General features: G+C 36.8%; 1 protein-coding gene across 1 annotated transcript; it reads right to left on the reverse strand.

Moving 5' to 3' along the window:
• Positions 1-1,743: 1,743 nt before the first annotated feature.
• Positions 1,744-27,520, reverse strand: LOC129236138 (carbonic anhydrase 2). Its single transcript, XM_054870358.1, has 7 exons — positions 27,345-27,520; positions 27,143-27,255; positions 19,206-19,296; positions 17,612-17,883; positions 17,262-17,412; positions 2,515-2,594; positions 1,744-2,433 (listed from the first exon to the last, which is right to left on the reverse strand). Exons 1-7 carry the CDS (start codon positions 27,424-27,426, stop codon positions 2,257-2,259), a joined length of 966 nt encoding a protein of 321 aa, XP_054726333.1. The 5' UTR covers positions 27,427-27,520; the 3' UTR covers positions 1,744-2,256.
• Between the last annotated feature and the right edge of the window lie 214 nt (positions 27,521-27,734).

Below are 27,734 nucleotides of genomic sequence, written 5' to 3' on the forward strand. Positions count from 1 at the left end.
CACTAAAGACGAAGGAAGGCAATGCTTGTTTTTTTATTATAATTTACAAAATATTTATTACGTGTAAATAAAAATTTATTATAAAGATTATAAAAAAGTTTCAACAAAAAATTTCGAAAAAATTACCTTGGATAAAAATGTCTTTAATGAAAAGCATGTTTTGTATTAATAAAAGTGGCTGATAACAAGACAGATCGGCATACCTGTAGAAGCGTAACCGACAAGCGTTTCCATGACAGATCGTCTTACGTTACCGGAATGACTCGGATTTATATCCGGCTAAGGATTTTCATTGACGTTTTGTTTTTGCTAGAATTCTCTATAATGCCAAATTTGAAATGTATTTTGTTGTTGCTTGAATTCTCTGAACAACAACAAAGTAAATAGTATGCAAAGTTTGACAATTTAGAGGGCACACTGTAGTGTTCTTCAAGCGGAGGTGACCGTAGGTAAGTAAATAGTTGATTACATATTTCCTGCTTGTATAACTACTCCCAGGGAGGTAAACATTTACTTAGACAGCCATTCGTCAATTAAATGCGGCTCATTTGTAGTACGCTAAAACTTAGTCGGCGTATGCTTGACTTTCCTTTCGACCACATCTGAATACTTCGACTTTGGGCGGATTTGGTTTTCTTGCCAAAGGGACATTTTTTTTATTTATTGCATTTTTGCCATTTAATGCACATATACAAGAAATTCAACTGAATTAAAAACTTTTGGCTTCAGAATTGCAGAGTTAAGCATAAACTTATTTTAGAAAAAATTAAAAAAAAAAGTTTTTTAATTCTTAAAAATTTTTAACTTAATATATATTATTTTTATTTAATTAATTTTATTAATTAAAGAACTTTTCGCTTTGGAATTGCAGAGTCAAGCATAAATTTGTTTTATAAAAAAATATCAAATTTTTTTTTATTCTTAAAAAATTTTTATTTATATTATTTTTGCCATCAAATGCATATATAAAATTTATTTAATTGAAGTAAGAAAACGTGTAGCTTTGAAAAGGTAGGCATGGATTTATTTAAAAAAAAAAAAAATTCGTAAAAAAAGTATTTTTAGAACACTTTTTAAATTTCTTACTTATTTCAATTTTGCTACCAAATATGCATATATATTATGTATATATAAAGAATTCCACTGAAATAAAAAACTTTTGACTTGGGAATTGCAGACCTAAGCATAAATTTATTTTATAACAAAATTAAAAAACAAAAAAAAATTACAACTTTCGATTTTATTATTGTATTTATTTAAATTGTGCCATCAAAAGTGCATATACAAACTAAGCAAAACCTTCGATTTGGGAATTGGGGAGTTAAGGACAAATTTATTTTATCACAAAATTACAAAAACAATATTCTAAAAAAAAATATTAATTTCTTATTTATTTACGCTTTGTCATTAATTGCAGGGAATTTAACCAAAATACAATTTTTTGGTTTGGGAGTGGGAGGGCTAAGCAAAAATTTATTTTATAAAAAAATTGGAAGGCTGAGCAAAAATTTATTTTATAAAATAGATTCTGAAAAAAAATATTTTTAAAAATTCTTTAAAATTTTCCATTTATTAAATGTTTGCCATCAAAGGCACATATACACGACATTTTACTGAAATAAAAAACTTTGGAAATTGGATAGTTGAGCACAATATTAATATTGTCCTTATTGACGGACAAGCTAATGATCGATATGGTATTTGAAATGTTACATTATATTTGAAAGCAAAGAATCCTTATACTTTAATGTTGAATTAATTTATTTTACAAACTTGTACATAAATACAGACATGCATAATATAAGTAAATTATATAGCTTCACATCCAGCAACTGAAATGCGTGCATACATTCATATATCAAGTATACTCTCTTTTAAGCGGACACCTAAACGACTGAAAAAAGTGTCCGCTTATGAGAAAAATGTAAAAAAACGTTAGTAATACGCTATGGGAGTGAAAAAAGCTTCTCCGCTCAAGAGAAAAAAATTTGTGGTAAGTACAGGAAAAAAGCGTCCGCATATGCGAGGTGTCCGCTTAATAGTGGTGTCCGTTAGGAGAGAGTACACAAAAAGTAAATTTACATGCCAAGCGCACTAGAATTACAACAATGCAATTACTTAAGTACATATGTAAGCATATTAAATAATAAATTAAAAATTCATTTAACTAAGAATCGATTGCAAAAGCAAATGGCCGCTTGTTATTGCACGAGTACAAGCATTGTGAGAATATCCAATTCAATTCTAGCTGCAAAATCAATTATACCAATCCCATTTCTTATAGTCCAGCTCCTTCTTCAAAGCTTCCACATGCGTATGTCTCGTATTACCGTTGCGCATAAAAATGCGACGGTTACCAATCGGCTGCAATTGACGGAAATTATCAACCAGCGCGCCATCCTGCGTATCTTGCAGCTGACGGAAGCGGGCAATCTGCGGGTGTAAGAAACAAGAAAAAATTCGTTAAAAACAGGTTCAAAGCATCGTTAAATTGAGTTCCACTTGTATAAATACCTGTTTGGGAGAAATGGGTATGGGATCGGGATAGAGCACCCATGTAATGGCCTCCGAGCAGGGTGGCGTTGTAAGTGAACCTGTAATTAAAGCAAGCAAACAAAGATGTGAATTAATTGCAGTGTAAATTTAGCGTTTGTAAATCGCTCGTTTGCTAGCAGAACGCCATAACTCAATAAATAAAAAAACAAACAAAAAATCCCAGAAAAGTAGCTTTAACACTAGACATGCCAAGCATTAATATATTTCTATCTACCAATCGGTAGACGCCTTTTGAAGTAAAATATTTGAAACTATAATATATACATAAATAATTGGCGCGTATACTTCTGTTAGCTGTTTGAACGAGCTCCTCCTCCTATTTGTCTCACAAATGGAGGGGCCTACAATTTTAAGCAGACTCCGAACGGCAGATATTTTTATGAATATTTATTAGTTGGATTTACTGGATTTTTTAGAATCTAGTAATTAATTTTTTATTTTATATTTACAGAATTTTTACATATTGTAAAGGGTGGTTAAATTTCAAGGGCCGGTGTTACTTTAGAATAAAATACAATTTTTTTTTTAAATGTTTACCATTTATCTTTATTATGATAATATTGGTATGGCTCAATTATGTGTAGAATAAAATATCAGCCAAATAGCCGCCGCAGCCTCGGCGGCACACCTCCATCCGATGGTCCAAATTTTCGATGAGGTTCTATGCCGTTAATGTGCCGAATTATCTCATCCTTTAGCTCTTGAATTATTGCTGGCTTATCGACGTACACCTTTTCTTTCAAATAACTCCAAAGAAAGAAGTCCAACGGTGTCGTTGACGTTTAGGTGTGGTTCACATTCAACATCGGCCCTTGAAATTTAACCAGCCTTTATATCAAATTTAACTAATAGTAATTTAATTTTTCTTTTATCAGTACAATTTATGCAAACTGAACTTTTTTTAATGCACATTTTCCACAAACATAATATTTTTTGTAACCAACACAGATATGTACGTGTGGTTTTATTTTCGTTGCGAAATCTAATTTGATCGCATTTTCCTGTAGATTTCTCAGTTATATCTGCCATCAGTAGTTCATTCTTCATCAAGAATCTTGATATTCAGTAGAAAGTTCTTTTGCTAATTGAAATAAAAATTCCTTTTAGAATTCAAGAATTATTTTCTGCCATATCGAGGATATTAAAAAATACTTGTAAAGACCATCTCCGAGATACGAGATCTGAGATCTGCACCAAATTACGTGTAGTTGTAAAATTAAATGCTTTCAAGAAGCTTTTTTCGGGTTTGTTCAATTTTATTTTTTATTTTTTATTTAGTTATTCATTATTTTTTATAGACTGTGAAATGGTTTCAGCAAGCTTTTTTAAGAGTTTATTCAATTTAGAGCTAAGCAAAAGAGCTTCCTTATTTGACTTAGCTTTCTACACCGTTAGTGTGCAAATACTAGATTTGTAAACTAAACTTGAAAATTCAGTCATTTTCTATTCTCTATTTTGCTAATTTTCGGTAATCCTCTTTTTTTAATGAAAGTCGTATTGTTCCCAAAAGTTTTGAGGCGAATGATTTGTTTGTAAAAAAATTTTTAGTTGCCACATTTATACCCAAACAAATAAATCGCTCAATTAGTTTTATCCAAAGATATTCGATTTATCTATCATTTTTGCCTAAGTATGGAAACACATTTATAATATTATTATTGGCCAAATCCGTTGCGATCGAAAATTTAATTCCAAAATTACTCAGTTTATACGGCATAAATTGCACCTGGCTTTAGTGAGAAATGATTGTTCATCAAAAGTAATATTTCATCTTGGCATATAGCAATTTTGGCAATCTTTAAAAAAAGAGATCAGGGCGATTTTTTCACTCATCAGTCTTTGAATTCGGTCGTTTTTCATATACATAGTCACATAGTCATGTTCCCGCTCCCAACAACACACCCTTCGTTACTTATTCTCTGCTTACCTCCCCTAGTTATGTTCTCACATTTCTTCTTCACGTTTCTTAATTTGCTTCCTTACTAATTGATCTTTTCTTTAATAAAGGGTGTTTTTTTTAGAGGTTAGGTTTTCAAGTTGGCACTACTTTTTTCGTAGATGGTCTTTTTGACAGCTGTCAGTTGATTTATGCTCAGTTTGGTTTGTCATTTCATAATAAATAGACTTACACCTGATCAAGCGCGTCACACGTTCGGTGAATGGGCCCAAAACGAGATGGCCACCGATCCCGATTTTCACAAGAAAATTTTGTTCAGCCATGAAGCTCACTTTTGGTTGAATGGGTATGTCAATAAGCAAAATTGTCGCATTTGGAGTGAACATAATCCACAAGCCATTGCTGAGACGCCGTTACATCCTCAAAAAGTCACTGTTTGGTGTGCTCTATGGGCAGAGGGAATCATTGGTCCATATTTCTTTAAAAATGAAGCCGGCCATAATGTTACAGTCAATGGAGAGCGCTATAAAGCCATGATTAATGACTTTTTCGTGCCTGAATTGGACGATGTTGATGTGGACGACCTTTGGTTCCAACAAGACGGCGCTACATGCCATACAGCCAACGCAACAATCGATTTATTGAAGGAAACTTTTGGTGAGCGCATTATCTCGCGCCGTGGACCTGTGGGGTGGCCTCCAAGATCGTGCGATATAACACCGCTGGACTATTTCTTGTGGGGCTATGTGAAGTCGCTTGTCTACGCAGATAAGCCCGAGACGATTGACGTCTTGGAAGAGAATATTCGGCGCGCTATTGCTGACATACGGCCCCAATTGCTGCAAAAAGTGGTCGAAAATTGGGTCTCTCGGCTGGAATTTATTCGAGCCAGCCGCGGCGGCCACTTGCCCGAAATCATTTTAAAAACATAATGGCAAACCCTTATCTTTATAATAAAGCTAAATTCTTGGCCATAACATTAAATTATATACGTTTTATTTCATCTTGAAAACCTAACCTCTAAAAAAACACCCTATAGCACTAGAAACTTTAATTTCTGTGCATTCCCTAAAATAATTTATAAAATTTGTAGAAAAAGCGCTGCTAACTTTTCAATTACATTTATTTTTACAAATGCTGTAGGACCTAAGCCCTTTGAAAGTTATACTTCTTTGTGGTTTTCCTCGGTATTCATGTTTTTTCAGTTCCCACATCGTTCCATCAATAGCTGTTTCTACTTCTGTATCACAATCATCAGAATGTGATGGTAACCTAATTGCTCCTCCTCCGCCTTCTTCTATTTGGAAATATTTTCCATATTACTGCCGATATGTAAGAAGACAAAAATTCGTTTTCGACTATACTCTTTGAAGTGTCTGAGAGTGCACCTTCATTACCTAAGTACATTACTATTGTCATCAGCAGAAGAGTTTTCGTTTATATTATTTCTGTTTTTTGAAACGGCTTGCCACTTTAGAATAAAACTATACTTCTAAATAAAAAAAAAACAATATTCAAGAACTTCTGCTATTTATCGCAATCACGTGCAATAAAACCGACTGAAATTAAAATAGGCAAATGCTCAGCTTATTTGTAATCTCAGTAACGGCTTTAGCTAAGCTAATAAAATGAGAAAGATAACTACTACAAAAGGCACGCGAGAAATATAAAAGTAAGGAGAGTTCTCAACCTATCATAAAACAAGAGTAAACCCTAACAGAGCAAGAGAGAAAATTAGGGAAAAATGTTAGGCCGCTATAATACACTGAAGAATTATTTTAAGGTCTTCAAAGTAAACTGTAAAACAACAAAAATAACACTTCAAATGCCAACCGGTTAAAATGGCCACATACTTATTTACTTATTTTTAGGTTATGTCATTCTTCCGGCAAACGGGCGATATGTGCACATACTTATTTAGGAATTTATTTGTGAAGCAAATTTAGCTCATTAACTAAAAATTAAATCATATTATTCCGTATGCATGTAGCAACATTGTCGCCGACCATAAAGCCAGCACATTAGCCAGGGTAATAAAATCTCCAAATTATTTTGCAGCCATTCCCACATTTTTTGGTGTGTAGCCACAGTTTTGGTGACCAATTTGTATTCATTCGTTACCATGTTTGGCACTTGTCCACCTGTCAGCGCATGTATGTATATCTTTACATCTACATTTCTATTTACATAAATAACTACATCTGATTTTGATCGGGCAAGCGCATGGATGTACATGGGGATGTGTGTGTACCCGTGCCTTCTCCTGTCGCCTGTTCAAATATTATTGCGGTGATATTGTTTGCATATTGAATTCTATTTCATGCCATCGATTTTGTTAATTCTACGCTAGTACGCACAGTAATTGGCAGTGTGTATGTATGCATACAGAATGTATGTATGCATGTTTGTATGTATGTATGTGTGTGTGTATGTATTTATGGAAGTATGATATGTGCTTGCCTTGGCATTCGCGTGGGATAGTTACCATCGATGTTTGGCTCTCAAATAACTTTAATTTATGTATAAGAAAACATATGTATGTATGCATATATAGAATATTTATGTATGTATGTCCACATTTTTACGTATGTTTGCACATATACAGAGTGTTCGCGAAAGAATGCAAAATATTTAAGGAGGTTATAGTAAAGAGGAAGCACTGTATTTCTATGCATGATGATGATGATGATGATGATACGAACCAAAAGAAGCAAATAAGTCCTTTGAACAAGGATTCGAAAACTAATGGCTTTAGAGATATCGCAAGTTATTCATTCTGAAACAATTTTATTTATTATGTAAAAACAAACGAACAAAGCAGCAATTCCATATCAAGTGATCCAAGTATAATATTTTGTACATTGTCGTCGCTTTTTCTGAAAATTGGTTTATTGTTGGCTCGAGTATAATAAAAAGTAAACTGAAAAAATTAGAAAAAAAAACTGAAATAATGATGGAAAAAAGAATATTTCGCAGATTTATTCAATAATGAAAATTTTGGTATAGAGTCTCCCTCCGTTGGGCAGCCGGGTCTGGCCAGACTTTTTCGATTTTGGACGTGAATTTAACATATTTCTATAATTGCTAACGACTTGAGCTTTCAGGTAGCTTCCCAACATTTAATTTTCGAACAATTTATGTATATAACCTTGTAAAACGGATCCTTGAACAGAGCGAAAAAAGCCCAGACCCGAAGGATTTAAGAAAAGGTGTCCAACATTTTTACACAAAATTAAGATTTATAATTATTGCAAATGGCATTGCACGTCAATCATATTTGACACTTGTGAATTAGGCAGCTGCAGTATACAAAGAGATAAGCATAACAAATTGCTCAGTAAGCAGTTTCTGCTAGGGTGTTACCGCAGGCCTCACCCGTGCAGACACCTGCTCGAGCCTTAGCCACCTCCCAGCCACATCAGGAGGCATTTCCTCAACTACGCGGACGAGATCTCAGACAAAACAAACAAACAGTTACTGGATCGGACAGTGTACAGACAGGCCACCTTCTTAAGCACCCGACTTCCGAATGCCGTTATTGCAGTCCAACCACCACCAATCGCAGACGAAGAGCTCCAACTTCCCCGAGAGTCCCGCGTAACCTTGGCACAATTACGGTTTGGATATTGTAGCAGGTTAAACTCCTACTTACCCAGAATCGACCCCGACATACTAAATATATGTCCAGCATGTGAAGGCACTCCGCACGACACTAACCACTTTTTCACATGCCCTATTAAACCCACTCATCTAGCACCACTCTCCCTCTGGACCCAACCCGTCGAAACAGCTAGTTTCCTGGGCCTACCGTTAGATGAGCTAGACGAAGACGACCGGTGATTACGCTACACTGACAGGGCAAAGGTACTGCTACAACAAGAACAAACAGATAAAAGCTCCACTGCGTAAAGCTTAAAATAATGATTTCCATCACTCAAAATCATATTTTTTTGTTGGTATTCAAAAACAATAGGATGAATTTTACGCCACTATGAAACTTGCAGCGACTACCAAGCATAGTCTCAGCTATTAATGGCTCAAAAAAACAACAATGTTTAAGGGGGATATTTTACAAAAGCAAAAAAAAAAATTGTTTGCCAAAATTTTTTAACAAAAAATCAAAACTATTATTCAACAAAAATTCCAATTTTATTTCTTAAGTATATTTTATTCTAAAAAATTACAAAAAAAAAATATAAAAACTATATTTCACTTTAAAAACTCTATATCTAAATTTTCCACATTGAACAAATCCATGAAGCAATAATTAAAGGTGATGCAAGATGTATCACCCTGTGTCAGCCACCTAGAGCTACTTAATAAGCCCGTGATGTCCTCTTGGAAAAGTCAATTTTTATTTCAGGGCAAATTCTAAAGAAAAAATATTGGAAAGCATAAAAATGAAAACTTTTACTAAAGAGTTTAGCAGGCAATACTGTTTTTGTTGTGCCAAAAAAGTAGGCCAAAGAGGGCGTTTGCTTATGTCTCAAAGAGACAAATGAAAAACCAAATTGGATAAAATCTTGCGGCACTTTATTGAAGTCAGGTGAAAAAGTTTGGGTTTATCACTTTTCGGCAACAGATTTCGAGATCGGGCCAGATCGAAAGAGGACGAAGTAATCTCGTGATACACTTCCGACGCCTATCGAAGTTTTACATTGCTGGAATGAGCCTGAGACGGAACATCCTTCGCTTGATGTTTCTACGTAAACAGACTTAATCCTTTTTTATTGAAAAAGTGAAGTTTTATTTAAATGAATTTTGATTTAATTTATATACTCATTATTAAGTGTCAAATACTTTCTGAGGGCAGCCTAAAAAGTTGAGAGTCCCAATCAAAACAATCTATTGCGTTAGCGATGATATGGCACAGGCAGTATAAAAATTCTTGCATGGATTAACATACAGTCACTCATACCTTACTTGATACAGATACGATTTTTTGGAAAGTGTTCTATATTTCATTTCATTTCATATGTTGGTATTACTTGGGACTTGCGCTTAGGGTTTTATATTGATAAAAGCAAAAGTTATCTTCATTTTGTAATTTTCTAGCTATTTTAATTGTTTCTTCCCTTTGAAGACATGCATGCCCAAACTATGTCGTCGCCACTGCCTATCTACCATCTGGTTCAAATAAGTTTATTTTTACCCCGTCTGCAAAAAGTACTGTCCTCCAAAACCCTGGGTTCTTATTTAGATGATCACGCAAGCAAAATCTCTTACTTCTATTCCTTGGACTTACGAAAGGTTCATTACGGGCTATTCTGGTACTTAAATTAGCTTCTCTCAGTACTCTCCAAACAGTATCTAAATGGCAAGTCTTACCCAAATCCTTGAATTTACAATTTCAGCTATTTTACTATGCGGCATTCATTTTTTGAAATGCCCCAAAGCTAATTCATGCTTTTCTATCAAAGCGGTGCCGTGGTACATAAAACGGCCACAAGCGTACATAAAATTTAATATTCCTTAATGCGAAACTCTCTCTACGAACTCTCGCATAGTAAAAAATACAATTCCATTTGTTGAAATTTGCGTCGGGAATAGAGGTTATTTTAACTGTATCATTTAAGTTACGGCGTGAATTCTCTACATGTTTATTGTTTGGTTTCTTTGTTTTTTTTTTTTTTGGAAACGACACTTTTTTGTATTTCATGTTGAGAAATGAAATAAAACCAAATAAATAAAATATTTGCATACTCTGTATCAAATAAGGTGTGAGTGACTGTAGGTCTTCTTTTTGTATATACGTGCTGTAATGTAGTTCGCTCCAAAGACAAACAGCAAAAACGAAGAACTGGCATTCAGATACAAGACAACTGTTTTCACTAAGCAAGCTAAGTTATCGGGACGATCTAGTCAAGTGAATTCGTTCGGCAAGATAATTGGACTCACTAGAGTTAATGACCTTGTGAAGCACGTTCCCACGGCAGTCGGTTCTACATAACCGGAACGACCCGGATTTATATCAGGCCAAGGACTGTCACTCCAGCAGCATTCCCAGTATATGTATGGGGATTGTTTATGCTGCTACAACAACAACCTTGTGAAGCAGATCATTCCGCTAAAACCACCTGGACAAAGGAGGTCAAACTGTCCCTCAGGGTAAAAGTCAATGACAGACCAATTCCGACGGTAAACAGTTCCAAAATCTTGGGTGTGACCTTTGACAGTTTGCTCTCCTTCTCCGCGCATACAACCGCAATTGCCACTAAGGTCCAAAATCGCAGCAACTTCCCCAAGTCACTTGCCGGCAACACTTGGCGCAAAGACAAAGAACTGTTGCTATCGACATTTAAGGCAATTGATCGGCCGGTTCTAAATTATGCTGCGCCTGTCTGGTCACCTGGAACTAGTGACACGCAGTGCATAAAGCTACAGACTTCCCACAATACTGCCATTCGGACAGTGACCGGTTGCCTCCTGATGTCCCCTATTCAACAACTTTTCAACGGGGCACAAATGCTCCCTGTAAAAGATCACAATAAACTGCTCCCCAAGCAGCTCCTGCTGGGGTGCTAGCGCATGTTTCACCCTTGCAGACACCTACTTGAGCCAGAGCCGCCTCCTAGGTGCGTCAGAAGACACCTTTTAAACTATGCCGACGAGATCCAGGACAAAACTGACAGAAATTAGACAGTCAATAAACGACATTCTCCGGAAGACCGTCACCACCTTCTTAAGCTCCCGCCCTGTGAATGCCGTAATCGGAGACCAAACACCACCTATTGCAGTTGAAGAGCTCCAGCTTCCCCGTGAGACACGCGTAACACTGGCACAATTACGTTCTGGATACTGTAGCAGGTGAAACTCTTACTTATCCAGAATTGACCCCGAAATATCTAACATATGTCCGGCATGTGAAGATACTCCGCACGACACTAACTACCTCTTCACAAGCCCCTTCTGTAGTTTTCGAGTTGAAAGCCTTCTTGTAAATAACGAAACTCTGAGATTTACATGCATTTAAAAGTAACCCATTGTCACAGGCCCATTTGCTGACGTGATCTAAGTCAGTGTTGAGATTATTAAAACAAATAATGGCAGATACAAAAGGGCAGCTGACATATAATATAATTGGACATCATCCGCGTATAGGTATGTACATGAATGTCACAATATTTAAACAAACTTTGTAAACCATTTATATGTAACACAAAAAATAGCGAACCGAATAGAGCCTTGGTGAACACCTTTAATTACAGGTAAGTAGTTAAATATAATGTCACCGGCACAAACAGCTTGCACGGGGTCACTATTTTTATTAAATGTAATGCAGGCAATGAGAAGTTAAACAAACTGCTAAGTTTCAAAGCTAGAAGCGCCATATTATGCATATTACTATTATTTGCGTTACATTATTATCATTTCTACATTTGCGCACACATGTAAATATGTTTGTAGAAAAGTTAATACTACCTTAAGTCTGTGTCTGCCTTCGCAATGACTGCCTCACTTAGCCTTATTTTAATGTGTAATATTTTTTTTCTTGCCATAAAAAAGCCTTTGGGCACAGTTACAAGTTGAACATTTTATCAATGCTTGAGCTCAATAAGTTACACGTAAATACGTAAATTAATTTAATGAAGATAATATACATGCAGACAACATTGTTAATACGTCAACGTCTGCCTACTACGAACATTTCATTGAATGATAGCCAATTTTCGGAATAATATATTTACGTGCACACATACTTAAAAAAGCATACCTAAATATGTATGTATGTAGATAATCGCATGCAACTTTATATATGTAGATACTACGTACCTAAAAATATGTTCATTAGCATTGAGTATTGTTGTAACCTTAAGAAGAAATAATAAAAATATTATTCTTGATTGGATGTTTTTTTGTGCATTCGGAGTACTATTTGCTACGTATGTATCGTATACACAATACAGTCGACTCTCGTTAATTCAAACCTGCGATATTTGGAACTTCTCATTAATTCCCTACAAAATCTCTTTATATTTCGAATTATGTCCATACATTTTTATGCACTCTGTAATTCGAACGAAAAAATCACCTGGTAAAGGTGAATTTCCTCGTCTGGAAGAAAGCCTGGTCAGTTGGCTTAGACAGGGTAGAGGACAAAAAGTATCTATATAGCGAAACTTTGTTAAAAGAAAAAAAAGGAGTTCGCGTCTACTCTAAACATACAAAACTTTGCGAGAAGTGACTTACAAGGTGGCTTAGAAATTTCAAAAAGAGGAATGGAGTCGTGTTTAAAAAAGTGTGTGGAGAAGGAACTGTTAATGATGCTGTTTGCTCAGTTTGGCATGGTAAAGTGAAGACACTGATTGAAAACTATGATGCCCGAGACATTTTCAACACTAATGCAACTGGCCTATTTTTCAAATGCTTACTGGACAAGACGCTTACTTTTAAAGATGAAAAGTGTCATGGGGGAAAACAGTAATAATCAGTAATAATTATGGATGATCAAGAACCATCAATGGTACCAGTAGTTGACATCAGCGATGTGAGTTTTTCTGACTATGTTCAAGAGAATGAAGATGTTGCTGTCTCAGGATCACTAGCCGATGACGAAATTTTATCTACGACAGATACGAATGAAAAGAGCAACGAAAAAGATGAAGACGATACATGGTAGCAAAAGCCTCATTCGATAACTGATGAAACAGTATCTTCTACTCAAATATGAACGAGACGTTATCAATAAAACGGTCCGCGGATGACATATGGCAAAAATAAATTTTTCGTTTTTTGGTAGGACTGTTATAAGCTTACATGGCAAATTTCAGCGTGATATGTCACATACTTTGTTTTCTGTGCTACTGTAAACAAGTCAAGCTCGAGTGTGTTCTTCGAATTTAACGATGGAAATTCAAGTTGAACAAAGAATTTGTTTAAAATTTTCTTATTTCAACAAAATTTCGGCTTCAGACGCCTTAAAAATGTTGCAGACAACTTATGGGGACTCTGCTCTATCGCGTGCACGTGTTTTCCAGTGGTACAAATCGTTCAAAGAGGGCCGTACATCGGTTGAAAACTTGCCTCATGAACGTCGTCCAGCAACATCAGTAAACGACGAAAACATCGGAAAATTAAAGGAAATTGTGCTTGAAAATCGCACAAATCGCAAAATCGGTTAACGCTGAATATTATTTAGACGTTTTAAAGCGTTTGCGCGAGAGCATTCGTCATAAAAGGAAGGAATTGTGGGACAACAAGTCATGGTTCTTGCATCACGATAATGCACCAGCTCACACATCACGTCTTGTTCGCGAATTTTTGAACAAAAATAATGTTAGTATCGTTCCGCAAGCACCGTATTCGCCTGATATGGCTCCATGTGACTTTTTCCTGTTTCCCAAACTCAAGTTGCCGCTCCGTGGAAAACATTTTGAGACAATTGAAGTCATAAAAGAGAATTCGAAGAACACACTCGAGTTTGACTTGTTTACAGTAGCACAGAAAACAAACTATGTGACATATCACGCTGAAATTTGCCATGTAAGCTTATAACAGTCCTACTAAAAAAACAAAAAATTTAATAGTTTTCCATATGTCATCCGCGGACCGTTTTATTGATAACGTCTCGTTCATATTTGAGTAGAAGTTATACCAGGCACTTTTTCTCCTTAAAAATATTATTGAAAAGTCTGAGCAGCAGCAAAGTGTTTCGCAGCAAACCCGTATAAATGAGTTCCCTTTCAAAGATTACTTAATTCACATTATGAATATGTAAAATATTAGCAGTTAAATAAAAACACTTGATGATTCGAAGTTTGATTGATTTTCACTCGAACATTTCGAACCATTTAATATTTCAAAGACTCGATAATTCGTAATATTTTAAGAGTCCTTCGAGTCGACTGCACATACTCGTACATACGCGTACATACAGCAGTGCACATGTGGAGGCACAGCGCTACTCGAACACAATATCCATTGACTCACACACAAACAATTTACCTATTCTTATTTTCTTTAATCCCTGCGAGCAATCTTACAAGCATTTTTATACCTACTTATGCACGTACTTGTACTTATGTATGTATGTGTATATGTATGTATGTATGTATGTATGTATGTATGTATGTATGTATGTATGTATGTAGGTACGCAATAGGTGAGCTCTTAGCATTTCAGCCGAATGTACTTGTATTAATTTTCTGCACTGAAGTTCATCTTAATCGCACAATGATAATAAATTCAAGATAATCAGCTAATGATGCAATTCAAGATCGGCGCACGCTTAGTCTGCTCTCAGAGGTTTGCGACGTGACTAATTATGCGAGCAATGGAATTATATCTGTCACTTTCCACGTAAAATCATATTATAAGGCCATTACATGCCAAAATAAAATAATTCGTTTAAGCTTACGCCCCATCGAGCTTGAAGTTGTCCTTCGAGTACTCCCTGGCGGGTAACCGATTACATCGCATTGCTTCGTATATTTCTGTGTATAAGCAAGTTATTTTGTGTACTCCCGTTTACCGCCTAAGTAATGAATAGAAAAGTAAGCAACAACTCTAAATTCCCTTCCAAACGAGCAATGAGGGAATAAATAAAAAGTCCTTTTTACACCTTTTACCTCTTAGGCCAGCCTTTAACTGCCTACAGTCTGGTCTTGCGCACTGGGCGATATTCTGTTATTTGAGGATAGCAAAGTTGTTTTATTTAGTATAAAGAGGGAACGCTGGTTGAGGTGTATACCCTAAATAAATACCGCCAATACATGGATACCCATCCATGTGATGTGACTCAATGTAATTACGGGCCCCAAAGAAAAAAGTCTCAAGGTGTTACATCACAAGATCTCGGTGGCCAATTGTGATCACTTCTTCGAGAGATAACACGGTCCGGAAACTTTTCCCGTAAAAGATCAATGGTTTCGTTGCTTGTGTGGCACGTAGCGCCGTCTTGTTGAAAATAAACGTTGTCCAGATCAATACCATCCAATTCCGGCCATAAAAAATCGTTAATCATCTCTCGATAGCGCAATCCATTCACCAATAACACATGTTATTGGAAAACCCTTGAAATTGAAAAATTGAAATTTGAAAAGGTCGAGCCAAGGAGCACCAGGAGATTTGGTGGCTCCTCCAAGGAGGGAAGGAGAAAAGTATCAGAGAAAGATAGAGATAGTTAGTCCTGTGACAATTTGTCTATGTCGTCGTAAAGCTCATACAGCTCATCGTTCCATAGCCTACGATATTCGCCGTTGCCAACGTGCAAAGGTCCAAAAATCTTACGCAGAATCTTTCTCTCAAACATTCCAAGCGTTGTTTCATCGGATGTTGTCATCGCTTCTACGCCATAGGTTAGGACGGGCATTATGAGAGTCTTGTAGAGTGTTAGTTTTGTTCGTCGAGAGAGAACTTTACTACTCAATTGCCTACTTAGCCCAAAGTAGCACTTGTTGGCAAGAGAGATTCTGCGTTGGATTTCAAGGCTGACATTTTTATCGGTGTTAATGCTGGTTCCTAAATAAACGAAGACTTTTACAACCTCGAAATCATAACTGTCAACAGTGACGTGGGTGCCGATACGCGAGTGCACCGACTGTTTGTTTGATGACAGGAGGTACTTCGTTCTGTCCTCGTTCGCCACCAGGCCCATTCGTTTTGCCTCTTTATCCAGTTTGGAGAAGGCAGAACTAATAGCGCGGTTGTTAAGGTGATGATGTCAATATCTGTCAATAAATGTCATCCAAAAAAAGGACAACGCTGCTATCACCAAAGACATGATTTCGAATGTTAAATCCGACCCAACATTCATCTAACGCATCATTACTGGAGCCAAGACGTGGGCTTATGAGTTCGACACGCAACCCAGGCATCAAGCGAGAGAGACGGGGAGAATAAAGACCAAAAAATAAAACAGGTCGTTTTCAGTCAAACAAGAGAGTGAAACGCACCATTTTGGTGGAGCAGTATTGTACACCACAATTTTTTACCAGAAGGTCAGACTTATTAACTATTAAAGACTATTATTTGGACGTTATGAGGCGTTTACGTGAAGCAATTCGCTAAAAAATAAAGGTTTTGTGGGAAAATAACTCGTGGATTTTGCTCCACGATAAGGCAGCGTCGCACAGTGCCATCCTAATCCGTGAATCTTTGAGCAAAAACGAAGCGAGTACTATCCAATAGCCATCGAATTTACTTAATATGGCTCCCTGTGATTTTTTTCTGTATCATAGAGTCAAAAAGTCATTATGGGGACAGACGAAAAGAGTAATGGAAAAATCGAAGACACTCTGATGATTATACCGAAAAGAGAGCTTCGGACATGTTTCGAGAACTGGATCAAGCGCTGGCATAAACGCGTTGCAGCTGAAGGGTTAAGTACTCCCCTTCAACTGTAACGCGCTTATGCCAGCGCTTGATCCAGCACTTAGGTTAGGTTGAAGCAGTTGAAGCTGAGGACTTCCAATTCGTTAAAAAATTGTCTGCCTAGGCAAATCTACGTCTGAAGAGCAGGACAATGGCACAGAAGGTGCAAGTTTGTCTCTTGCTCTTCCTCATCAAGACAACCTCTACAGAAGTCATGTGCTTGCACACCCATCCTTTGGGCGTGCCTAGGAAGTACTATGAAGGCGGTAATATCACTTCTGAAGGATAAACTTGTATTTTGAATTTGAGGACACTTTTTGATGAAGCTGCTACATGAACAGAGGGAAATAGTTTTTAAAAAACCATAAAAAAGTATTAAATTTTTATGTAATGATAATTTACAAAGTGATTACACCTTTGAAAGCTTTCCCAGTCTGCCTTAAGTGCACATTATAAGAATAGGTGAAAAGAAGAAATATGTGAAATGCACACTCACCTTTGTATGTATAGAATTTATCCAAATCTACATTAGCAATCAGCGCGGATAGTGAGAAGGTAACTGTTAAATTGACCGCATCATTCGCATCCGGTATTAGATTCAAATGCCGGCATATTGTTGTCAAACCCGCACCTTCATCTTCATCCAACTAGAAAAGAGGGGGAAAAACGCTGACAATCAAAATGCGCAACGGGAAGTGAATTTAGAAAAAAACAAACTAAGCAGTCAAACAATATAGCAATCAAATAACCATTAAAATCATAATAGTCTCACTAGTAATCATTCAATATTTCACATCCTTTGCAATAGCATCCATTCAATCCACTCGTTGCATACAATCAACTTACATTGAAAAAGAATCCCAATACAGCAGCGCCGTCAGTGAATTCCAGCGCATCGGCAAGTGTCGCATATTTCTTGTTGCGATGCACAATATGCATTTCCATCGTATAACGGATGTCGTTGATCACATGCTCAGCGCCACGATTGTTCTTATCGCCCCAGTGAAAATGGACACTCTCCACTTCGAAATCTCCTGGCAGCTTACCGCCACGTACGTACGGCATAAAATCGCCACTCTCCTTCTCCTCTTCACTCAGCTTGGGTATATTGATGGCAACTGAGGGAAAATAGAATAATACATAGCAGGATAAGTCCAATGGGTGAAAATAGACAAACATGGAAAAATGGTGTATTGTAATTGAATTGTTTGAAATTGCCTCTTCTTTATGTATTCCATAGGAAGGCTGTGAACAAAAGCTCTTCAAAATGATGTTTCTATATTTGGCAAATATTTATTAAATTTACATTCTTCACAAATTGTTAGCGTACGAATATTAATTCTGTGCCTGTATGTCGTATACGAAAATCTAATATAAGAAACAAGTGTTTATCGAAATAGTTTTAGTACTTTTAAAAGACAAATATTAATATGTAGTACATAAATTAGTATACCTATGAAATGAGACTTTTTTTCAATTTCAAATGTTTATTAACAAAAAATGGTTACAAATTTAATCTTCAAAATAATAGCCATCGCTAGCGACACATTTTTCCCATCTCTCAGGTAATTTGTGGATGCCGCGCCAAAAAAATTGGCCGTCTTTGGCCGCAAACCAATCATCGAGCCATTTTTTGGCTTTTTCCTGAGAATTGAAGCGCTGCTCGGAAAGTGCATGGTCCACCGATGCAAACAAATGATAATCGGAAGGCGCCAAGTCTGGTGAGTAAGCTGCATGCACCAGCGGTTCCCAATCGTCCGTCTCCACCAATTCCCGGGTCGCTCTTGTTCGATGTGGCGGTGCATTGTCATCAAGAAAAATTACTTTGTGACGCCGATCGGCATATTCTGGGCGTTTTCGGTGTATAGCGCTGTTCAAATCGGCCAATTGTCGTTGGTAGCGTGCACCGTCAACTGTTTCACCTGGTTTTAATAGCTCGTACCAAATCATACCTCGCTGATCGCAGAAAACACATAGCATTGCTTTGCGGCCGAAGCGATTTGGTTTGGCCATTATTTTTGGCTTCTGGCCGGGCGGACCATACGATCGTTTACGCTTGGGATTGAAGAAATACACCCATTTTTCATCACCCGTAACGATTCGAAGACTTCCTTTTGAACCAGAAGAGCAGCATTTCACAAGTGGTTTTTCGGTTCTCAACGATATCCGCAAATCGTAGTTTGAAGGCACGAAATTCGACATTTTTTAAGAGCGACAAAAATGCATTGATGTAAGAAACGTAACAAACAATGAACTGAATATTGTTGACAGATGACAGACAAGACATTTGGGAAGGTTTAAAAATACTCCTAGCGACATCTATGGACTAATAGCTGAAAGTCTCATTTCATAGGTATATACCTGGTTCGTAATATTCTTAAAAATAAATATTAAATTCGAATTAGCTCTTCTGAACTTACTTCGTCCGATTTCTACTCACCAGTATGCCCATTGTTGACCATAAGCAGTGGATTTGGCAGCAAATTATGATAGCCAATCATATCAATCGCTGGCATATTCAATGGGATAGCCTAGAAAATGATTTGATAAAATTTCAAATAAGCAAACAAATTTAAATGTACATAAAAACAGGAACTCATACAAAACAGATTGAAATGAAAATTTCTCTATTTAATAATTGAATGATTTAAGTGTCGAAGTTCGTGATTTCATCAGCTCTTAACTAATTAAGGATATCGTGACTACATACAAAGTTACTAAGAGATAATTATTAAAATTTTCCATTTCCGGATGAATTTATTTCAAAAAAATGTCTAGGCTCCAAGAAAGGTGTGCAGCTTAACACACAGGCGGGTTGAGAAGTATTCAACGCTACTACACCCATTAAACAGTGCAGGAACCAAAATTTATCCGTCATTTTAATATTCAAATTTTCATTTGAACATACAGAAAATTGTGTTTTGATCTAACAATTCATTCTTTGTCCACAAACCATTTGAAGCCAGGTCAGAAAAAGCGGTAACTGCCCTATATGCGGGCAAAACTGCTATGGGACTTAAAACTGCGTATAGAACCCTGGCTATACACTGCGGTTGTGAAGTCTGTACTCTTTTGCGGAGTCACTGTTCGGGGACCAGGATTGGAAGATATGGTATCCAAGAGTACAAAGAACATCCATGCTTATCACCGGAGCGCTACCTTCTACTCCAACCAAGGCTCATGAGACTCTATTAGATCTCCTCGCCATGGTTATCTATGGCAAATTCCGGGTTAGATGTAACGCAATGGCTCTAAATGCATACCTAATCTGGAAAGAATTAATTTTTCGGCACTCGAAAATTTCTCGAAACACTTCCGGAAACAGTTCAAGAGCCAGAGACCTAGATTATATTGCTCTACAAATATAATTTGAAAATAATTTTCCACACGAATGCCAAAAAGATGTGGATGAGATAACGAAAATTAACCTTTACCCAGAGTTAGTGGTTATCTGCACTGACGTTTCAAAACCAAATACAGTCTGTGTCCGAAGAAAAGAACCGGTTCTTTTCTTGTAACTTCAAGATATATTTCTTCAAGAAAATGGCGTTACAGTATTGGACTGGCCTTTCCAGTTCCCAGACGCCAATCCCATTGAAAATGCGTGGGGAACTATGAAAACGCATCTAGTCCTGTTTGTCGACGAGCTACGCAGAAAAGCTGGTTCAAAGAATGCCGAGAAGATGCCCGGCTATACTCGACAACGATGAAGACTACACGGCTTATTGGGTAATTGCGGCCCGTAGTTTTGTACATACTTTCAGTTTAAGTTTAAATATATATTTTGATACTTCATGAACAATCGCGGTTCCTTTTTTCTGACGCAGACTATACTAAGCTTAGAAGTGGCATTCTCTCAGTAGCTGAACCTCAGTCTATGGCTATCTGCCTACCGTAACGCCTTTCAAGCTGAGTTGATAGCTATAAAGGAGGCCTGTCAGCTACAGCACAACCCATCCTTATCTACTATGGCAGTCAAGCTGCCCTAAAATATCTACAAATATAGCAATTAAATGTAGAGTTGTTTGTGAAAAGTTGGCTAAGCGCTGCATCACGAACGTTGTCTGGGTTCCAGTATGTGGGCATCCCTTTAGCCTCTATCGAGCTCTGTATCAGATGTGTCTATATCGCGCAGTTCAACAGTAGAGAGACCACGGAGCTCACTTGTCAGGTATTTAACCTAGAAGGAGAGTGAGCACAGAAGTAAATCATTCATCAATCTTGGCCGGCCTTCCATTAGTGCGGTGATTGGTACCATCCTCGGGCACTGCCTAATGGGAACACTTGGGAAATGAATGGGGTTTTCCTCAAATGACTTTTGCAGGAACGAGGAGAAGGTGGAACGTTGAACACTTCCTCTTCTAGTCTAAATTCTTACTTCTTTCTCGCCGATTGACTCCTCATCGCTACGCGTGAAATTTAATTTCCATATTCCTCAGCGAAGCTTACGAAATTATGATATTTTCTGGTTAGGGATAGTTACAAATAAATATGCTTCCAATGCTCCAATGTCTAGAGCTTTGAGATAATTTAATACGGCCATATTATTAACCTAGATTTTTATTGCAGAAAATACTGTTTCGAAAATGTTCTCAAATGATTTATTTGAATAGTTTCTAAGTATTCTGTAATGTTCTTTCTTTCTCAGCTGTAAGAAATATTATACTTTCTTCATTCGAATGAAATAATTAAATTAGGGGTTCAATTTATTTTTGATTGAATTGATTATCGTTGATTTTTTTTTTCATATTCTGTAAGAAATACTGCATTTTTAGCATATTAGGTAAGGTTAGGTTGAGTGGCTGTCATCCGACACACTTAGGACTAAATAGTCCCATTGTGATACAACTGGAGCTCGTTCTTTATTCTCCGGACGTATCTCTGGACCAACCTGTGGATTTAATGAATTCTGCTAATTTCGGCAACCTTATTAGTGAGACCCCTTCAATGCTGTCAAGAAAGACAAATCCGAGCGTGGAAAGCCTTTCTCTGTATAGAGCCAGTGCAAATGCACTGGAGGTGTTCCACGCCTTCCTCTTCTTCAATATATTCGACAAAGCTTCAGACAGCTTCGACAAAAGAGATTAAGTGATACCTCCAGGCTATTTGAATGCCTTCCAATTAGACAATACCCTGTTAGTACCTCTATCGTGCTTCTCGTATCCTGTCTCCTAAAATTCAGCAGCGATTTTGTGCAGCCGTGGTTCCATTCTGTTCAAGTTTGTCTGCTTATTGGGCAAAAAGGTGATGGCCTCCAACTGGTCATTAGCAGCATTGATAGAGTGTCTATCTATTAATAGTTTGCACTTAGCTCAGGGAGTCGGTATTAGTGCATTATCTGGGTGAATATTTAGAGTAGTAAGTTTCCTTGCAAGCTCCTATTTTGCACTTAACCTCTGTATTTTTATGGTCTCAGACTCGGAACTGTTTGATTTTAAAATATTGCGATATTTAGCGTCATAATTTGCGGCATTCAACTACCGTTTTTGACGAGTAGTTTACTGACTCTAATAATTTCAGAGCTGCCTGACTATCCGATTTTATATATCATATATACTTCTCTCGTAGTTAGTGGTCTCTTCTTTAAGAGCAATAAGGCGGAAGGGGAATTTTGTGCTAAAGAGTTTATTAAAAAGGGGCTCTACACTGTTACAGAAATCTATAGTATAATAGTTGGAATAGTGGAAAACTTTTATAATATAGTCTAATGACCTTTATTGAATGCTTTTAGGAGAGTGAATTAGATGTTAAAGCTAAAGCCTTCCCAGCGGCCGCCGTAGCCGAATGGGATAGTGCGTGACCACCATTCGGTAGTACCCGGGCATCAAACTCCGTATAATAGAGACATTTTTTTTAACAGTGGTCGCCCTTCGGCAAGCAACGGCAAACCGCCGAGTGTATTTCTGCCACGAAAAAACCTCTGAGAAAAAATCAGAAAATGCCGTTTAGGGCAGTTTAGATATAAATAGCCATACAGGTATAAATGATTCAGTCTCCATATGATTTGTAAATGAAGCTTTAAATACATATTTAGAAGAATATATTTAATTTTTAATGCCTTTTTTAACCCTTAATTAAGCTCTTAATCTGAACTTAAGGGCACCGCGTGGTCTAAAAATTTCATAAAATCAATTTTTTGTTTTTCCGATATTTTGAAATTATAGTATCTTACGAATATACTGTGAAGTTTTCAAACGGAAATTCCCAATATTATAGCTTCTACAGCCCATTAACTAGGTAGAGAGCGCTGGGCGCGCTCCTGTACCTCAAACTTAAACCTCATTTATCTGGAAACGACTTTTTGAGGCCTGGTGTTCTCAAAAACTATTCAATCGAATCGTCTGAAATTTTAAATTGCTGTTCATAACATCAATGGCTATTGCCCGTACTATAGGGTTGTTCAATATAGGGTTGTTCAATAGGTGCGCTTCAACTTTTTTCCAATAGGGAGGGTGAACGACGCAATATTTTTTATTTTTCGCTTGTCATTTGTAAACTTCATTAGTATACATTTCATCATGGAACGCTACACACTTGAGCAACGATTGCAAATCGTGCAAATTTTTGATGAAAATAATCGTTCTGTTGCTGCTACTTTAAGAGCATTACGGCCATTTTACGGTCCATTTAACAAGCCGTCCCGTTTTGGGGTTAGTGAAGTCATTGGTCTACAGTAACAAGCCGGCGACGATTTGTGAGCTCAGAGCCAATATTGAACGCGAAATTGCTGGAATTTCGGCCGATTTATGCAAAAGAGTGGTCGAAAATTGGGTTCAACGATTGGACTTCGTAAAACGTGCACGCGGTGGTCATGCAAAAGAAATCGAATTTCATACTTAAATGTATATGTTCAAACTCGATAATAAAAAAAAAATTAGTTAAAAAAGTCAAACCGTTTGTGTTTTATTCAAAAAAGTTCAAAAGTTGAAACGCTCTTACTGAAAAACCCTATAGTATTATATTATTACTAGCTTGAACCCACAGCCCCGCTCGCGTAGGAGTAGTTTTGAGGGATTTAGGATATGTATATAAAAGAATTACAAATAATAATATCCCACAAAATAATGTTTTATCAATAACCATAATATTACAATACCCGGCATCTGTTGCTATGCCTCGTTGAATAAAATCAAAACAACCAATCAGAAAAATATCAAGCACAATTATTTTTATTAATTTTCTATCTCAAACCGTTTTTGAACTTTGCATTTGGGTCATAGTTGAACAGCTTAAGTCTAGAGTGTGCTATAAATAATGGGTAATAGGAAAAACTAAGATTTTTTAGATTAAATTTAAGCAAATATTCGATTATTAGTGACGAATGAGAGTGGTGGCGGGTCCTGGGGGATGTGGGAAGGGAGTTCCATCATAAAAACATGCCTATAGCCTTCATTGGGTGAAAATATGAATGTATACAAATTTTTACGTCATTTGGTGATTTAAAAACCAAAAAAAAACGATTATTAGAGTGTCAAAAACCATGCCATTTTGTCAATTTTTTTTGTTTTTTTTGTTATTCTGGTACGGAAAATTGCTTCAGTCATACAGATTAATAATTTTTTTGGTTTTTGTGTTTCAGATAAATAGAAGAGCCAAAATAGTCAACACCGCCCAGGTCCAATTCTTAATGTTGCTAAATCAACAATTTGTAACATTAAAGCGAAAAAGCAAGTGATTTTGAAATGTGTAAACAACACGTATTGTGGACCTCGAAATAGAAAAACACTGCGTTCTTCAGAGTTGTCCAAAATGGTGAGAGCTCTTTATCGTTGGTTTATCGAGATAAAAACTGGCCAGTAAGTGCTCTAATGTTGAAAGAAAAGGCCAAAACACTGCATGCAAAATTTAAAGAAAATGAAGCAAACTTCTTCGCTAGTGATGGATGGCTCCAAGGATTCAAGAAGAGGTACAGTATTCGTCTTTTTAAAATATCAGGCGAAAAACTGTCTTCGCAACCTCAGCTAGTGGATCCGTTTAAAAAAAACCTCAAAGCTAAAATGGCCGAATTGGAGTGGTGCAACGATCAGTTATATAATGCTGATGAGTCGGGGTTATTCTGGAGAATTTTGCCAGAGAAAACGTACGCGTCAAGTTTGGAAAAGAGAGCCCCAGGGGTAAAGCAGCGAATCACGTTTTTATGCTGTTCAAACGCCACTAGATCCCACAAGCCTAAGCTTTTGGTAATTGGAAAGGCGAAGAATCCACGCTGCTTTAAAAACTTTCAGAGCACCACCGACTATAAGAACTCGAAATCCGCCTGGATGACGTCGGCTATTTTCAAGCAGTGGTTTCATGAGTCATTTGTTCCACAGGTGAATATTCCTTTTAAGTTTTGTCCGATTTTTAAGGTTAAATGGTTGTTTTTTAAGGCTACATCGTTTTTAAAGGAGGAAGCCTTACTTCCTAATCGACAACGCTCCTTCTCACCCAAATGAAGCTGAACTGACAACGGAGAATGGGCAAATTTCGGCAATGTTTATACTACCAAACGTTACTCCCCTCATTCAACCGATGAATCAGAGTGCAATAAAAATCACTAAGTTGCATTACAGAAACAGCCTTTTAGCTTCAATAGCAGCGACAAAGTCTGATTTGCTCGAGTCGTTGAAAAAAATTAACTTAAAAACAGCTACATATGTATAAATCTTTTGGATGCGGCTTGGTTTCGTGTTGGTGAAGCACCATTAGCTTAGTGCTGGAACAGTTCCGTTGGCGGTTTTAAAAGAAAAATGGGAAGCTGAACTTCGCACCTTGATGAGCAACACCGTCGACCTCCTTAGTACATAGTTTAAAACATGAGGTGCGTTCGTGTTTGCAGATATGCTCAAAGATATGTATGTACATATGTGGGTTATTGAAAAAACTTTTTTTTATTAAAAATTTCAGATTGAATTCACGTTACCAGTCATTCATGAATGGAACGAAGATATTGAGGAGGGCAATGCAGATGACGATCATCAACAAGAGGAGAAAATTAAGCCGACTGAAGGAATTGAAATTTTCAACAAGGCGTTAATATGGGTGGTCATGAAGACGTCGATCAAAATGAAATCAGTGTGCTAAGACGGTTAAGGGAGAAAGCTGTGCTTCAAGTTTTAGAAAAACAGAAGATACAAAAAATACGACTGATTTTTTAAATAAAACCATCGTATGACTTAATTTTCAATTAACATGTAACGAAAACAAGAATAAAATGTGAATTTTAATGTGAAAAAATATATTTACTTAGTCTTTTTGGGCATTCCAAAACGTGAACACTTTTGTTAACGTGAACTGCCTTGGTTTGAATTAGTTCACGTTATCGAGCGTGCGCTGTAACGTTTTTCATTTGTTTATTGCAAAAACAAGTTCCTGAAAATACCCTAAATTTTCAAGCTCTAGACCACGGGGTCCCGGTGGTAGAATCCGTAGAATAATTATTTTCTCAATTAACGCACATCTGTCAGAAAATTTAATATGAGGATAAAAGTCGTTTTACCGGAATTTTATTAAGTTAAGGGCACTACTGAGCAGCCTTGATCTTATCCTATATAGATTTAGTGGAAGTTGATTAAAAATATGTACATTTTTGATTAGGTTTGGTTAAACGGCCCGCTCTTACGTTATTTTACTTGCCAGCCACAGGAAGTGTTGTTGTTCGCGTAGGAGGGGTTCTCGCTTCAACAGCTTCTACAGAAATCGTTATGTCGGATTATTATCCATTACCCCATTACTGCTCCAGTAAAAAGAGGCATACTGGTTTTTTAAAGTCTCATTAAGTTACCAATCATAAAGTGGAAGTCAAAAATAAAAGTGCCACTCTGCAGACGTACAGATTAGCCCACCTACAGTTCGAAATCGTTCTATTTCACGGATCAACTTACAAAACTAGGAAGCCTACCGAGTATAGCAACTTGATTCCCTAATATCCAAGGCGAAATCTATTGAAGGCGGTGGCACTAGACCAACAACAATTTTTTGTACGTTTGATTGCCACGGCAAGGGATTGGCGATGTAGAAAAAAAATTAATTCGCCTTGTTTTATTCAGTGCTGACAGCCACATGGACACAGCGAAAGGCAAAAAAAAAACAAATCAGCTGATTTACCAACACCACCTTTAATAGATTCGCCTTGCTAATATCTGTCTCACAACAACTGTTTTCCCTCACCGACCAGCCTTAAAAATATTTAAGCAATGGAATTTTTACTCCGTACCATAATTTCGGATTTGAAATTTGATATTTAAGCATCTTTCATTTTATTTTATTCAAAACAATCACCCGCACAACAATCTACTCATATGACGAATACAGATTTACAATATTTGAACTAAACTCTAAATTTTGCAAGGCTTTCATGGAAAAATAATTTTTATCAATGGGATTGTGTGTATTTACTTTAGACGAGTGTAAAGCGATTGGTGACTGCGTTTTGCCGGCGCAATGTCCATGATGCCGAGCCCATCGACGTTGATTCGGTTCCGAGTAGCCAAACCGAGAGCCAGCAGTTGCTGCAAGAAAAATAAAAACAAGATTGTTAAAAATCATAGTTTGAATACATAAATGAAGATAAGAAAAATAAGAAAAGGAAAAACTTTACAGCGCTTTGCCTCCCAAACGGCGGTACCGAAAAGTCCAACAGGCACAATGAAGTGCAACCACCTCCAAGCTGGTATAATCATTTGAAATTGTTTTTATTGAATCTTAATTTTGAAAGACGGAAAATTTTGACTAACAAAAAAGTTGTGATATGTTTATGGAATTTATGGGTTTTTGTCTTCGTTTTGAGTTTTTATATGACGTGACTGATTCATTGCTCAATGGGGCGTTTTTTCGACAGTGTTGTACGTGCAGAGACTGTCCTCAGTGGAGTGAATAAGTTCTAAAAATTTGATATATCATGCATAGGGCGTGGCTACAAAAGGGTGATAACGTATACATTTATACTTTTTTTTAATTATTATACGAGGTGTGTTCAAAGAGTATCGCG

This window comes from Anastrepha obliqua, chromosome 1 (genome assembly GCF_027943255.1).
Source record: "Anastrepha obliqua isolate idAnaObli1 chromosome 1, idAnaObli1_1.0, whole genome shotgun sequence".
NCBI lineage: Eukaryota > Metazoa > Arthropoda > Insecta > Diptera > Tephritidae > Anastrepha > Anastrepha obliqua.

What these genes read in the sequence shown, in the direction of transcription:
- LOC129236138 (XM_054870358.1), bottom strand. Translation starts at nt 27,426, where the DNA reads ATGATTATACCAGCTTGGAGGTGGTTGCACTTCATTGTGCCTGTTGGA. An exon ending in TCGCTTTACACTCGTCTAAA is followed by an intron (nt 19,297 to 27,142) that starts GTAAATACACAC and finishes ATCATTTTCTAG; the next exon opens with GCTATCCCATTGAATATGCC. An exon ending in TATTGGGATTCTTTTTCAAT is followed by an intron (nt 17,413 to 17,611) that starts GTAAGTTGATTG and finishes CCTCTTTTCTAG; the next exon opens with TTGGATGAAGATGAAGGTGC.